A 16,660-nucleotide genomic window follows, 5' to 3' on the forward strand; every position below is an offset into this window, starting at 1 on the left:
CAAAATTGATCAGTGTCCTTTTTTTTTTGAGACAGAGTCTTGCTCTGTCCCTCAGGCTGGAGTGCAGTGGTGCGATCTTGGCTCACTGCGAGCTCCGCCTCCAGGGTTCACACCATTCTCCTGCCTCAGCCTCCCGAGTAGCTGGGACTACAGGCACCCGCAACCACGCCTGGCTAATTTTTTGTATTTTTAGTAGAGACGGGAGTTCACCATGTTAGTCAGAATGGTCTCGATCTCCTGACCTCGTGATCCGCCCTCCTCGGCCTCCCAAAGTGCTGGGATTACAGGCGTGAGCCACCGCGCCCGGCCGATCAGTGCCTTTTCTGTCTTCCCATGTAGGATTTAGTAGACTTTCAGCTTCATATTCTCACCTTCTAATTCATTATTCTATTGTTGTCGATTGCTCTATTGTTGTCATTTATTTTGATACCATGTTCGAAGACCCTATAAAATATTAGTCTTATATAGCAATTGTTCATTAATTTTACCCAAATATTTACTGTTTTTTTCTCTTCATTATTGTTTGTGTCTTTAATCTTATATCTAAGATTATGTTCGTTCCCTGTGCCGTAAGCCCATCCTTTAGAATTTCTTCTATAATGCAATTCAACTCTCTCAGAATTGCTGACCTGAAAATTTTGTCTCCTTTCTAGGAGGGTATTTTTGCTAGATGTAGAATTCCAGATTGACACTGATTTTCTTGAAATACATTTTGAATATCATTTGACTGTTATTAATCAGCTTCCATTGTTTCTTTTGAGAGGTGTGCTGTCATTTTCAACTGCCATTTTTTAATGTAATCTTTTTCCCTCTGACTGTTTAAATATTTTATATTTGTTTTAGATTATTTTGTAATTACATTAACAAGGCTGTCCGAAACTCCAGTGTGGCAGCCCTGTTAACTATTGCCTGTTTTGGTTTTCTTTCAATTAAATATATGTTGCCTTAGTCTATCATTTCTTTTATTTTCTCCTTTATCTTTTTTAACTGCATGTTTCTGTTTAATATTTTAAGCTTCTCTAAACCCTTTATCCCATTTCCACTACTATGTTATTTTTAGTGTCTCTTTCTTACACTTTGACCTTCAGTTCTGTGATATTTTCAATTTGTTCATTCCTCTTTTCTCTTGTCTCTGACAATTCAATTTTTGTTTCCTTTTGTTGTCTTACCGTTTCTTTTCCAACTATTTAGATGTCTACTTTCCAACTGCTTATATCTCTAATCTGTACTCATGTTTCATAGAGAGAGTTGCTTTTTTTATTTGTGGAAAGGTATTTGGCTACTTTCATCTATTGCATGGCTATATTTTTCTGTTGAATCAGATTCATTGCTACTTTAAAAAATTCATTTCTTTTCCTTTTTATATTGTATAATTCTTGGGTTGATTCTTTTTTAACACTATTAATCTTTGAATGTGAATTTTTCCTATTTTTAGAAGCTTCTTTTGAGTTAGGAGGTAGGGTTGTGTTCCAGGATAGCAAGATTTTTCCTTTTTTCTCTTTAAGATTTTGTTTCTTAGTAATGCTCATAATGCAAAATCTCACTCTTTTTTAACCCTTTCCCAACTGCCAGACTCTTTTTCTGAAACATGTTTTTTTTTTTCATAATTTTTGCTCATTTATGCCTTTGTGCCTTTGTGTATGCTGTATTTTCTTTCCGATTACTTTCCTTTTCATATAGTTCAGTTCCAGTGCATTCTTCAAAGCCAACTCTTTCAAGGTATCTTCTTTCGTTATATTATCACTGAATCACTCCTTCCTCCTCTTAACTCGTATTTGTCCTGATGCTGTATTTCTCATTTTGTTCATAAAAGATTGTTAATTTTCTGTCAAGTATATTTCCAAACACTCTATCATTATCATCATCATCGTAAGTAACATATCTGAGAGCTTGATAATGTGCCATCTATTCTCCTAGACCTTTTACATGAATTTATTTTTCATGCTTACCTTCTAGGGTAAATATTGTTGTTATTTCCGTTTAATATATGAGAATGATTAATTTGCTTAAGATGGTATATCTAGTAAGTGACAGAGCTAAGATTTGAATTCAGGTAGTCTGGTGCCAAGATCCATACTCTTTATCTCTAAGCTTTACTATCTTAGTAAATATTTACTGGTTCAATGTCCTAATATTGATTATTATATTATTACTGGTATAATATTGGCCTTTTTTTTAGAATTTGGACAAACTGATGAAATTCGTTTCTTAAAAATTCTTTTTGATCTCATCATTCTTGAATGATCAAAAAAGATTTTATGCTCTATAAGTTATTTACCTATACATGCATTTTAAATTATTTCTTTTGTATATAATCTCTATTTTGGTGAAAAATCAAATTTGATAAAAGTTTGAATTTATCAAATATGAATACATATAACTAGGCAGCAGTACTATAATCTATGTGGATTTTTTGGGTTTTGTTTTCTTTTTAATTCTGGGCAAGAGATTTGAAATTTTTTTCCCTTTTGGTAAAAGCTTCCTAAGTCTCATTTTTAAATCATGTTGTGTGTGTGTAGGCAGGATTTCTGTGTTGCTCAGACTGGTTTTGAACTCCTGGCCTTGAATGATCCTCCTGCCTTAGCCTCCCAAAACACTGGAATTACAGGTCTCAGCCACTAGGCTGGGCCATCATGTGCTTTTTAAAGAGAGTATCCACTATTATTGGAGAAAAGAACTGCTTGTGCTCAATGAGGACTCTATGAAATATATTTAGTATAGTCATAATTATAGGGAAAAAAAAGAAGTGATATTGGACCTGAGACTCTAGTTAGTTTAAAAATTATTAACAACTAATTCTTAGTGTGCTTTCTCCTAGTGATATTTAAATTTCTTTTGTATAGTTTTAATTTTATCTGACTGTTCTGATCTCTTGCTTTAGATTTTTGTCAAAAATAGACTTACAGAAATATTAGCAACTGCCTGACTTCTTCTTTAAACAGAAATAATTTTTTGAACTCACATGGTTCACAGGCATCTTTAAATTTCTTATTTACTAATTTGTTTCTGAGATTTTCAAACATTGTAATGGATGTCATATTTTTATAGATGAGAATGTCATTATTGTTTCAATAGAGAGGCTGAGTTTTTTTGCTGAATTATATATCTAAAGCAAGCCTACCAAGGCAAAAGGCCTTATTGGCAAGAGTTTCCAAGAATTAGAAATAATAGGGAGCATGGAGATTATTTGGGATGTAGCAGTGTCAACTTTTTGTTTTTAGATTGTGAAAGTTGTAGGAAGTTCTTTTACATTAAAACAAGATACTAAATGCAATGCATTTTTTTTAACCTTTACCCTGCTTTAGTGTTTACAGTATTTATTGACTTTTTGCAAGAATTTTGAAAAGTCTCAAAGGGAAAGAAGAAAGGAAATATGTGCCTGTAGGATGGAAGTTTCCAGTTAAAGCCAGCTGAAAAGTCTTGGAAGCTGAAAGGGTTGGTTACAACTGAGCTTCATAATTACCCAGGAAAGAAAGATTAGGGGGAATGCTCTAAATTGCTTAGTCTCTGGTGAATATATAAATCACAGAAAACAGTTTTACTTTTAAATTGAGCCACATGACAGAGTTTATAGTAAAAGTCACTTTATAAATTACGCTATTTGGGCGCATGTAAAAGCTAGGATTTGTAGCGTAAAAACTAAGGAAATGTTATTGTAGCACATAGCAAGAAGTCCAGAGGTAAGGTGGATTTCAGGGTTGGTTGACTCAGTGATCATTTCTTTCTTTCAGTCTGCTGCGTCATCATTATAGAATTGACTACATTCTTGTACTTCGATAAATTGGCTTTAATATTTGTATACATTACATGCAGATATTCCAGAAGTATAATAGTAGATTTTTCTTTTCTGTATGTCTCTTTAGAAGTAAGGAAAAATTGCCTAGAAGTCTTCCAGAAGATTCCTCATGTTTCATTAGCCAAAATTGGATTCCATACCATTCTTAAACTAATCTTTGTTGAGGGCCACGGGAATAGGGCTTCATAATTATTTATGTATGTATGTGGGGATGTATGTAGGGAGTTCAGTCTCCATACCATTACAGTAACTAGTGTAACAACTTAATAAGTAGATAATGAGTTTATCGATACAGCAGAATCAGGAGTAAGGAAAGCGTGGTAGAACTTTAGTACCAACTCCACCATTTAAGTAAGAGCTGTGTGGTTTTGGTTAAGTTTCTTACTTTTTTTAAATACACATTTCCGGGTTTATAAAATGGAGATGATAATGGGTATTTCATAGGATTGTTTTTAGAATTAAATGAGATGAGACAGCATAAATTCTAACATTTGGTAAGTGTTCCATAAGTATAGTTTTATTACTGCTGTTAGTACTTTTATCTTTATGTAGTTTTGTACTCAAAACTGTATAATAATGGAATTCACATGTTAAAGTTAGTGTTCCCTTTTCCTGTAAATGTATCAAGGACCTAGACCAAAATTGTTAGAGCTCTATTTTCTTCTCTAGTTCTCTTGGATATGGGTGGCAAAAAGAACTGGCACAAAGCACTGTTGGGGGAAAGAGATTGGGATGCAATGAATCCATGTCATTATAGGATGTAAAGATTAAGAATTTCATGGTTGAAATAAAGACAAGTGGTGGGAGGTCACAAAAAGAAATTAAAATATAATTCTCCTAATCTTAAATTATCCTTTCCTTTTCCCAATTATATTTATAATAATGATATAAATGATTTTTTAAAGATATATAAGAGATTTTTAAAAGATATGTAAGGTATTTTTTCAATGAAGTAGCACATTTATACAGATTATTTATTTTTATTTTCTCCTGCTTCTATTTTGCAGCCTTAAATTGTCTTATGACTTTTTTTCCTCTCCCAGTTGACTCCCTTTTCCTTCTTTCAAGGTCTCTAACCCTTTGGTAATGTCACATACTTGTCCATTGAATGCAGCAATGACTTTGTATCTAATAGGTGCAGTAATGGTGAGAAACATAGTACGTTTAATATGAGCTTCCCCTAAAGCAATTTGTTTGCATGGTTGTGCCAATTAATATTTTACTATTTATAGTTGGGGTAGCATGAAGTGAAATTGAAGTGATGCATATTTTATGAAAATGTGTTTTTTTATTAGTGACATATTAGTAATTTCTCTTAATGTCGTCTTTTAAATTTTAATTTTTTTCTATAATAAATAATGTAAGTAGTTAAGGTATAATTCTTTCTCATTCTTCAATATTTGCAGATGGCTTGTTCAATCAGTATATCAGTCAACAGGAATATAAACCACGATGGAGTCAAATCATTCCCAAAAGTACCAAAGGTAAGCCATACCTTCTAGATTGTAGTTCTGTTTCTTCAATGTCTCAGTCTTCAGTTTTCCCAAGGTAGTTCAAGTGTCATAGTACTATGTTAATAAAAAAGATGTTGGCCAGGTGCAGTGACTCATGTCTGTAATCCCAGTACTTTTGGAGGCCGACGCAGGAGGATTGCTTGAGCTCAGGGGTTCAAGATTGGCCTGGGCAACATGGTGAGACCCTGTCTCTACAAAAAATTAACTATACAGCCGAGTGTGGTGGCTCACACCTATAATCCCAAGACTGTGGGAGGCCAAGGTGGGCAGGTCACCTGAGGTTAGTAGTTCAAGACCAGCCTGCCCAACATGGCAAAACCCTGTCTCCACTAAAAATACAAAAATTAATTAGCTGGGTGTGATGGTGTGCACCTGTAATCCCAGCTACTTGTGAGGCTGAGGTAGGAGAACCACTTGAACCTGTGAGGCAGAGGTTGCAGTGAGCTGAGATTACACTATTGCACTCCAGACTGGGAGACAGATAGAGACTCCATCTTAAAAAAAAAAAAAAAAAAAAAAAGCCAGATACGTTGACAGGCACCTGTTGTCCCAGCTGCGTAGGGTACTGAGGTAGAAGGGTGGCTTGAGCCTGGGAGGTCGAGGCTGCAGTCAACCATGTTCATACCACTGCACTTCAACCTGGGCAGCAGAGTGAGACTGTGTCTCAAAAAACAAAACAACAACCATAACAAAATAAATAAAAAGCAGATGTTTAAAACAAGACATAGGTTCCTTAACCAGGTAGTAGAATTCGTTGTTATATTAAAATTTGCTTTTTAAACCTTTTTGTTTTACTGCCATAACAGAAGGTTGGGCAGCTTTTACACAGAATATCATTATAAACTGCTTTGATAGATGCATGGTATAAAATTATAGGCTGTGTTGTATTGCCATATGCATGTTCTTGAAAAGCTTAAGTTCTGCAAAATTGCTTGCTAAACCTAGCAGGGCATATAAGAAAAATAGAAAGGCAGAAGACCATTCCAAATCTGTGGAACTTTATAACCAGCTACTAATAAAAACTAGTGTAATAATTATAATAAAAATTAATATCAGTGCATTTAAATCTTCAAAGGTACTTATATTGAACATCATAGTGTGTTTAGACTTAAGCCCTGGGCTCATGCCTTCATCTTTGAAATGTGGATCCTGGAGGGCATTTGCTTCTAATAAAGACTGTTTTCATCAAAACTTGAAATCAGATCCAGAGTATAGTCTTCTTCATGAATCCCTTATTTTCATATAAGGGGGAAGTTTTTGTCACTTCTTAATCTGTACTCACTGCTTTGCCAGATAGTTAACATAGTGGAAAGTGTAGCAATTTCTTAATGCAACTGTTTGCATTAAAGGAAGACAGTTCTGTGGATACTGAGCTTTTTTCATTGTGGTCTTCATGTATTGCTAAGGACTTCTCTTTAGTTGTGAGAAAGCTTTCTCCTGATAGTGTTGCACATTAATATGCAGGGGAAAATTGCTCAAGAACCTCCATAATTGATGTTAGATGAGCATCATTCTCCTATTTTATCAGTCATGTATGAGGTAATTTTCTTTAAAGACACATATTATTAGCAAACAGACTGTAATTGTGTATTTGCAAACTAATGGATTCAACATAAAATACATACTGAAAATGGATTCATTTTAGTGCTTTCTTTTTTCCCTCAGACCTCTCAGGGATGAATATGCTTTCTTAAATCTATTCTTAAAAATGGTGATACTGACTAATGGGGGAAGAAAAGAAGAAAGGGCAAAACTTCAATGATAATAAATTGCACAGTCTAAAGGCTTAACTATTAGGAGAAAGGATTTGAAGGGAACTTCTGGACGATTAGCCGCTGAATACAGTAGTAATGAAAAGCTTCAGTTTTGTGTCTTATTTTCTGTATATAAGAACTGACATTTCAGTCATTTTCATAGGACCCTTGTGAAATTAGTATAAAATTGGATATTCTCCATTTTACATTAGGAGAAAGCCAATACAGGGAAACTTACTAGCCAAAGTAATATATTTCAACTAATAGGAGAGTTATGAAGAAAGCCTTAGGCTTTCTAGTTTATATCAGGTAAGACATTAGAATCTTATAACCTTTTGAACTACCGAAATGAAGTTATAACTTTTTTTTTTTTTTTGAGATGGAGTCTCACTCTCGTTGACCAGCTGGAGTGCAGTGGTGCAACCTCGGCTCATTGCAACCTCCGCCTCCCGGGTTCAAGTGATTCTCCTGCCTCAGCCTCCTGAGCAGCTGGGATTACAAGCGCATGCCACCATGCCTAATTTTTTGTATTTTAGTAGAGACAGGGTTTTACCATGTTGGCCAGGCTGGTCCTGAACTCCTGACCTCAGGTGATCCACCCACCTTGGCCTCCCAAAGTGCTGGGATTACAGGTGTGAGCCACCACGCCCGGCCATAACTTTATTTATGTAAGATTTGGTGTAAAGTAAGATTAGATACAAGTTGAATAATAGTGTTCTCTTTTGGAAGTTTAAATAAAGTTTTACTGATTGTATTTAAACCTGCCTATTAAATTCTGACGGAAATAAGAATCAAAGTGAAGTAAATCTTAGATTTCTTCAGTCAGTACTTAAATGAAGTAGTTGGTAAATTAGGTGGGAACTGATTGTTGAAATATTGGCACAAAATTAATACGTTATACAAAGTTATATAAAATAATTATACAAAGTACAAAATTGTACAAAAATTATACAAAATAATTGTACACATTATACAAAATTAATATCATTAATATAAAACTTGATAACATCTTTGTTTTTGTAAATAGTTTAATAACTCAACTTTAAAACTGCTCATTATACTAATGAACTATGCCTAGAATATATACAGGAGATCTAATTTTGTAATGTTTTTGACCTTCACTTTGGCACCCAAGGGGCTTAGAGATTTTTGTTTTATGTTTTTGTATAATATTTTGTGTCTGCTGGTTTGTGGCATTGATCATAAATAAATCAAAAATAACTTCCAAGTTCATTCATGTCCTGAAAGCATTTGGAAAAAAGAACAAGATTATTATAAATACAGATTTGAGTCATACTGTTACTTTTATGAGTCCTTTTACTTATTCTTAATATTTTGAAAAAATAAGTGTGGGTTATTTTTACTACTGATTACAGACTTACGAATAAATTTACTCTGGGTATGCTGTTGTTTGTTATTCCTTTAAAAGAAACTGTTATTTCTACTAAAGGTGATGGGGAAGATAACCGACCAGGAATGAGAGGAGGCCATCAGATGGTTATTGATGTTCAAACAGGTGAGTAGCAGTTGCAATGGAAAACAAAATCTTCATTGGCTACAGGCATCATCTAAACCAGGCAGTGACAGGTAAGGAAGGGTCGGGGGTGGGGGTGGGGAGCTCTTACACAAATGAAATTAGATTGCCTAAAAAAAGTGTAACGTGGGCTTTTATGTGTGTATGTGTCTAGTTTATATGTGTTGTATTTTCATGGAAAACTGGTGTACTTCTGGATTTTTGTTGCGCTTATATTGTAGTAGAGTAATATGAGAATTACTGGAATAAAGAGAACTAAGATACATTTTCAGAGGAAGCAGATCTCAAATTAGGCAGCCAAGTGTTGGTAAGTCCATTAATTGCTAAAAACTTTTCATAAGCCTGTAAATAATTTCGTTGTTATAGTTGTTGTTTTTTGTTTTTGTATTTTTTTCCTGCCTTTTAAATTTTGTTCTGAAGCTTGGTAGCAAACATGTTTCTTAAGTTTCTAAAACCTAGGAAAACTTAATTACCATAATATTTAGAGGTTAATGCCAACATTATAATAGGTCTCAGATTAGCCGCTTAAAAAGCAAATAATACCAATAATCTAGCATAGTTATATGTTATTATTGGATTTTAGAAAACTTTACTGCATAGAATACCACTCTTTCCAAGAGTAATGAATGCTCAGTTCTACTGTGTATTATGCCAACTCATATTGCTTTGGGAATAAAATAATTGCTCTGGAGACTCATAAAATAATTAAGAATAAAAATGGTTACAATGTAGATACTAAGTCTTCTTGACATGAATTTATTTTCATAATTTCTGTAAGAAGAGAAATTATAACTTTTCTTTTAAAATTAAAAGCTAAATTTCTATGATCACCTCTGAACTGGTTTGAGACTGTTATTAGGGTCTCTTTGGAAAAGGTTCATTTTAAGGCATATAGGAATTGACTTTCTTAATCTTGGTCCCTCTTTCCGAATGCCTTTCTGCCCTACAGAAATAGGCTTGAATTAGCTATAGAGTCTTAGGCATCTTTTTTTTCTGCCTGAGAGTATAATAAATATTCGTATGCTTATTTACTAAAGAGCCAGATTTATATACAAATTGTTTTTTTATCCAGAATAATTAAATAATTTATGAATACAGACATGATAATTTATTTTTAGATTGTCTGCAGTAGCTTCCCCTTTTTTTGAACATAGAGTAGAATTTATAATGCTTTTCTTTTTTCTCCAGCAGTACTATAAGGAAAATATTATTAAACACGCCCCCCCCCAACCTTTTTTTAAAATAGAGATGAGGTTTTGCCATGTTGCCCAGGCTGGTCTTGAACTCCTGGGCTCAAGCAGTCTGCCTGCTGGGACCACCCAAAGTGCTTGTATTACAGGTATGAGCTACCATGCCCAGCCCACCCTTTCGAACAAATTTGGTTATAGTATGCTATAATAATATACTAAATTTATGTTTATTTGAGAAGAGCTTTTACCTTTTAAAGCAAAATGCACTTTCCTTAAATATAAAAGTAATATGGTTTACTTTAACAATTAAAGCTCACCTTATCTGGGGTGAATTTTCGTAGTGCTTACTGCGTTAATTATTGATAGGTAAAGTACATGTGTAAGAAAAGACAAAAGGCCGGGCGCGGTGGCTCACGCCTGTAATCCCAGCACTTTGGGAGGCCGAGGCAGGCGGATCACAAGGTCAGGAGATCGAGACCACGGTGAAACCCCGTCTCTACTAAAAATACAAAAAATTAGCCGGGCGCGGTTGTGGGCGCCTGTAGTCCCAGCTACTCGGGAGGCTGAGGCAGGAGAATGGCGTGAACCCGGGAGGCGGAGCTTGCAGTGAGCCGAGATCGCGCCACTGCACTCCAGCCTGGGCGACAGAGCGAGACTCCGTCTCAAAAAAAAAAAAAAAAAAAAGAAAAGACAAAAAAATTCTCTTTTTATAATCCATGAAATGTGAAAACAGAAAATTATCTCAAAGAATAGGCAAATGTCATGACAGAACTTAGTGTGAGCAAGTCATTGAGAATTAAAATCTAACTTTTCAGGTCAGAGATCTTTGAAATACTTACAGTAAAGTGATAAAGGCCTAGATATTTTTCTTTCTTTCTTTCTTTTTTTTTGTTTTTTTGTTTTTTTGTTTTTTGAGATGGAGTCTTGCTCTGTCTCCCAGGCTGGAGTGCAGTGGCGTGAAGGCCTAGATATTTTTCTGTAATATTTTTGTTTTATGCATTAGCAAACTCTTGATGGTCAGGGTCCTTACCCCTACTCCCTTTAAAAAAAATATTTCAGCTAGGCACAGTGAGTGTCTCATGCCTGTAGTTGCAACACTTTGGGAAGCCAAAGCAGGAGGATCGCTTAATCCCAAAAGTTCAAGACCAGCCTGGGCAGCATAGTGAGACCCCCCTCTATATAAGAAATAAAAAAAATCAGCTGAGTGTGGTGGTGTATGCCTGTAGTCTCAGCTACTCGAGAGGCTGACTCAGAAGGATTGCTTGAGCCCAGGATTGGAGGCTACAGTGAGCCATCATCACACCACTGCACACCTGCCTGGGCAACAAAGCAAGACCCCGTCAAAAAATAAAAAAAGAAAAAATGTTATTTGAGTAACTACTAGATTTACTTTAGAAATTATAAGAAAGAGTAGTGAGAATGACTATTATAGTCACGGAATTTTCCTCCAGATGGACCTTTAAAGAAGTAATGTCTTTTTGATAGCTTCTAAGGAGTTTTTATACGTTAGCGAAGGTGTACAAAGAAAAATCGGCCTATATCCACACTTCAATATTGACAGCAGTTTATAGAAAGCTACAGAAGTACTTTGGAAATACACTTTTACGCAAATATTTCTACCACAGGAAATCTAGGGAATTACCCTGTTAGTAGAAAATTTTTTAGTTAGAGCCATTTTGCACCCATTTAGAGTGTTTTCTCTTTTTCTTTTAATCGTTATGAATTCTGGGTCAAACTTTATTTAGGCCCATGGTGGATGACAAAACTAGATTTTTCAGTCTTAAAAAGGAATCATGGGTGGTCATTTAATATACATTGTCCGTTGCTCAAGTTCTCATGCTTTTCAGTATGTTACCATTGCCACGTATAGTGTGGAAACAGTACTAACTATATGTGGACATTGAGGTCGAAAGGATTTCACCAGATTCAGGTGATCCTTGTTATCAGTAATAGAGATGGCATATAAAACATTTGGAGGTGGAATTCCTCTTTTGTTTTCTTGTTTTCGTTTTTTACATTCAAAAAATATGTTTCCAAGAAGAGCTATCTGAAACCTTTTGTCGATATTTTGATATCTTGGTATAGAAATAGAGACGGAAGTGATGATTCCTTTTAAATTTATTATTTACTATAGAGGGGAAGACTAGAAGGACACATACCAAAATATTGACCTTAGTTATGTCTGGTGGTCCAATTACCAGTGGTTTAAAATTTTTTTATTTAAAATGTATTTTTAAAATTTTCTACTTTAAATTATAAGTTGGAGAAAATTTTACTCAATAGCATTCGTTTTAGGAAGAGAACTGTATGTATTGGTGAAGGTGCTTTGGAGTAAAAGTAAAATACTGAGACCTGATTGTGGAAGGAACTATTTTTGCAACACTGAGAAAAATTGTCTCATTAGGATCAGAGAAAGGGAAGAAGAAATAGAAAGAGATGGCTGGGTGCGGTGGCTCATGCCTGTAATCCCAGCATTTTGGGAGGCTGAGGCGGGTGGATCATCTGAGGTCAGGAGTTCTAAACCAGCCTGGCCAACATGGTAAAACCCCATCTCTACTAAAAATACAAAAATTAGCCGGGCATGGTGGCAGGTGCCTATAATCCCAGCTACTCAGGGGGCCGAGGCAGGAGAATTGCTTGAACCCAGGAGGCGGAGGTTGCAGTGAGCCAAAATCGCGCCATCACACTCCAGCCTGGGGGACAAGAGCAAGACTTTGTCTCAAAAAAAAAGTTGGAGATAAATCAGGGGTGTTCAATCTTTTGGCTTCCCTGGGCCACATTGGAAGAAGAATTGTCTTGGACCACACATAAAATACACTAATGATAGCTTATGAGCTTAAAAAAAAAAATCACAACAAAAGTCTCACAATGTTTTAAGAAAGTTTACAAATTTGTGTTGGGCCACATTGAAAGCCATTCTGGGCCTCGTGCAGTCCATGGGCCGCAGGTTGGACAAGCTTGAGATAAGTGGTAGTAGAGCCAGATGGATGGCAGAATGCCACATTTCATGACATGACTGTTTCTTTACTCACCAAATTCTTAGAAGTTTTCTCTAGTAAAATTGATTTTGGAGTTGATTTTTATTTATTTATTTTGTGGTAGAAACTGGTGAGACAATTAGGTTTGGGGTTCAAACTGAGGTAGGGCAGTAGTGAGGCAACTTCTGTGGATTCCAGTGTCTGGAAGCAGAGAGAAATATGAGGAAAGATGCCCTGGGACTCAATAGGAAAAGCTCTGAACTTTCACAAGACTGAAATTACGGTTCAGGTTAAATTAAACAGGTCTCTGGTTGTGAGTGTGGGTAATCCAGCAATCTGATCAGGAGAAAACAAAAGAAACCAGAAAACACTATTCAGAAGTCTAACAACTTTCACACCGCGGCATTCCCAATCTTTTGTCTCAGCCAGCTATTGCTGTCAAGTTTTTGTTCTGTTCTCTCGCCTTGGGATATATTTCATATTTGTTTACATGAAGCTTCATGAATAGGTTTTAAGGGGGCCCATGATAATCTTTAAATGGTGTGCAAAATTTTTGTCTTTGTGCAGTTTTCTGGGAAGATTCATTTTTTATATATATATGTATATATATATAAATTTATATATATAAAATGTATATATTTATTTTATATATATATATATATATATATATATATTTTTTTTTTTTTAAGACAGAGTCTCGCTCTGTTGCCCAGGCTGGAGTGCAGTTGCATGATCTCGGTTCACTGCAACCTCTGCCTCTGGGGTTCAAGCAATTCTTCTGCCTCAGCCTCCCGAGTAGCTGGGGTTATAGGCGCCCACCCAGCTAATTTTTGTATTTTTAGTAGGACACTGTTCTGCCATGTTGGCCAGGCTGGTCCTGAACTTCTGACCTCAAGTGACCATCCTGTCTCGGCCTCCCAAAGTGCTGGGATTACATACATGAGCCATTGTGCCTGGCCTCATTACAGATATTCTTAAAGAGCTTAATCCCTTAATTTTTGACATTTTATGGTAAGTACTGCTGAACCAGGTATTCAAATGAAGTGTCTTCATACAGGTGATATTCATTATTGAACAGATATTATTACAAAGTAAAACATTGCCACCTTTCTACTATTCTTGGTTTTTTTCCAGAATTTTTGTTGCTAGATCAGAGGTATGTGAGAAAGAGAGTGGTAAGAGGTGAAGTCAGAGAAATAGCTGGGGGGACAAATTGTGTTGAATTTTTTAGCACTTTGTTTGGGACTTTAACCTATGTGCAGAGTGAAGTGGGAAGCCATTGTTGGGTTTAAGAAACGCTATGAACTGACCTTGCAGTTTAACAAAACAAATTGAGTGAAGAGCAGCGAGTCCTTTACTTTAAGGAGCCTGTTGCTCATCTGAGAAGTGATTATAGCACTGGGTTATACCAGAATGGTAGTAGTAATGTTGAAAATTCGTCACATTTTGGATGTATTTTAAAAGGTATCATATAGAGCTGACAGGATTTTTTGAGGAACTGGATGAGGAGTGTGAGAAAAAGAAGCTAAGGATGACTTAAAGTTTTGACCTGAACAATTAGAAAAATGGTGTAACCATTCTCTAAGATGGGTACAAGAGGATCCCATATGGTGGGTTGTTCAGCAACTTGATTTTAGACAAGTTAAGTCTGAGATGCCAGTTAGACATCTACATAGGTATGTCAAGTAAGCAGTTGGATATATTAGTTTGAGGTTCAGGAGATAGATCTAAGCAAAATAATAATTCCCTCTGTATTTATGTAACACTGTTCAAACCGTTATTACTACAATAATTTCCACATTGTTTTAGAGTTGTTCACATAGGTATTGTGTATACCATTGCTGTCTCTCCAGCTTCCCAGCCCCCATGGACAAGGGGGAAGGCCAAGGATCTTGCCTCATTTATTTTTATGACTATAGGACCTAGTATGGAGTAGACGTGTACTAAATATTTGTTGGATTGGATCAAAGTTTTAAAATTCATTTTCCTTTGGGTAGAAAGAAAAATATTTACTTGGAAACTGTTTTCAGATACTGCTGTAAACCTTGAAAAGTAGATCAGGTTATTATGTCATGTATTATACTATACTAATATTTTCTGTGGTGGATCTATTTTATTGGTTATATTCAAACATATTTAAATTTTCGGATTCTGCTTGTTATACCATTTAGACTATGCTTCCCAAAGCTGTAATTATCATTACTTTGGGATCTAGGTAGAAAAACTAAATATAGAGCTTTACATTTGTTAAAGTAAAATTTGTTGCTTTCTGAACTTGGTTTGGGCTCAAGTGCAGAATCTGGTATATCCTTGGGTTTTTCTATCCAAAATTTCTTCTATGTTTCTATTATGACTATTAGTAGCATGATTTACTGAGGGCTTTCATATACTGTTAGTATTTATTTAATCATTTAGGTACCATAGCTGTGTTATTGATCAGCAATTATCTTAATTATCAGGTTGATCTTAATCACTTTCAAAGAGATTGTATTTATCATCAATCTTTGAAAGAACCTTTCTAGTCGGATCTTAATGATATGGCAGCCAAATATAATAGGTAGGTGTTAAGTTTGTGGGAAGGAAAGATGGGTGTCTGACATCCCTGAGATTGAATCCTGGCTTTAACCCTGACTTCTTGTTCAATCTTGAATGAATTGTATTGATTAAAATGGTGATAATAAACTAAGTAATTATGAGAGTTAAATGAAATAATGTATTTTATATATGCATATAATATTTATATAACATGCATTTGATATGCCATATATTAATATGCAGCAGTGATTAATTATGCTGAGATAATTTTATATAACTCAAAGGAACTTTTGTGTTTTTTTGTATAATTGGACAAAATTTCACTACGGAAATGTTTTAAAGTAATTAAAAAATTTTCAAAAAAGTTTAAAACAATTTGAAAAGCAGTGTTGAGGGGAAAAAGTAACTCACTCATAATTCCACATTCTAAAAAAATCAATGTTATTTTGGTATATTTGTTTAATCTTTTGTATAATTAGTGCCTTAGGGAAGGGAAACCATAAATATATTTATAATATTTTTGAGACAAAATACTAAAGTACATATAAGAATATTGTTGATGAAGATCAGGTAGGTTTAGTAGTAAAGAATAACTTTAAGTAGAGTTTGAACAACCAGGAAATTCCATGTTAACAAAATTGGTGCATAAGTAGTAAAATATAGTTTAAAGAAGCTCAGTTATTACTTTAAATATGCATTTTGAAGTTTTCCAGCACAAGGGTTCTTTATCTGTTGAAGTTAGGTGCAACATGTTGTCTATTTGCAAATTTTTTCTGGGAAGAGAATCCATGGCTTCAGATAATCAAAGAGACTCTTACTAACTCACAAAATTAAGAACACTGGCCAGACATGGTAGCTCATACCTATAATCCCAGAGTTTTAGAATGCTGAGGTGGAAGGATCACTTGAGGCTGGGGGTTCGAGATCAGCCTGGGCAACATAGCAAGACCTCTGTCTCTACAAAATATTTTTTTTAATTAGCCAGGCATGGTGACACGTGCCTGTAGTCCCAGCTGTGTGGGAGGCTGAGGCTTGGATAGCTTGAGCCCAGAAGTTCGAGGCTGCAGTGAGCTATGATTATGTCACTGCGCTCCAGTCCAGGCAACAGAGCAAGATTCTGTCTCTAGAATTTTTTTTTTAAAAAGAACACCTTCACTAGAGTAAAACTTCATAAAGTTAATTTCAGCTTATTTTAACATGGCTTATATTTTAAAGCAATTGTTGCTTCCCGGTGTTTCATATACCTTGTTTTCTTAGATATTAGAAACTTAGTAGTATGTAGATTTTATTTTCTTTTTTTAGTCTATAGGGTTTTTTCCCCCCATATTGCTGCCTTCTCTAAGGATACAGTGACCATTT

General features: G+C 35.1%; 1 protein-coding gene across 6 annotated transcripts in view; it reads left to right on the forward strand.

Moving 5' to 3' along the window:
* MKLN1 (muskelin 1) overlaps positions 1-16,660 on the forward strand; it is a 377,314-nt gene that overhangs the window by 290,847 nt on the left and 69,807 nt on the right. For 5 of the 6 annotated variants that reach the window (XR_012432863.1, XM_065541080.2, XM_005550798.5 and 2 more), the window contains 2 exons: positions 5,203-5,280; positions 8,515-8,580. Coding sequence is in view for 5 of the 6 variants with exons in the window: in XM_065541080.2 (XP_065397152.1) it covers positions 5,203-5,280; positions 8,515-8,580 (144 nt within the window). In the remaining variant the exon portion in view is untranslated. Of the gene's footprint in view, positions 1-5,202; positions 5,281-8,514; positions 9,938-16,660 lie in introns of all 6 variants that reach the window. The other variant, XM_074035999.1, reaches the window with a different exon arrangement.

Source organism: Macaca fascicularis, chromosome 3 (assembly GCF_037993035.2).
Source record: "Macaca fascicularis isolate 582-1 chromosome 3, T2T-MFA8v1.1".
Lineage (NCBI taxonomy): Eukaryota > Metazoa > Chordata > Mammalia > Primates > Cercopithecidae > Macaca > Macaca fascicularis.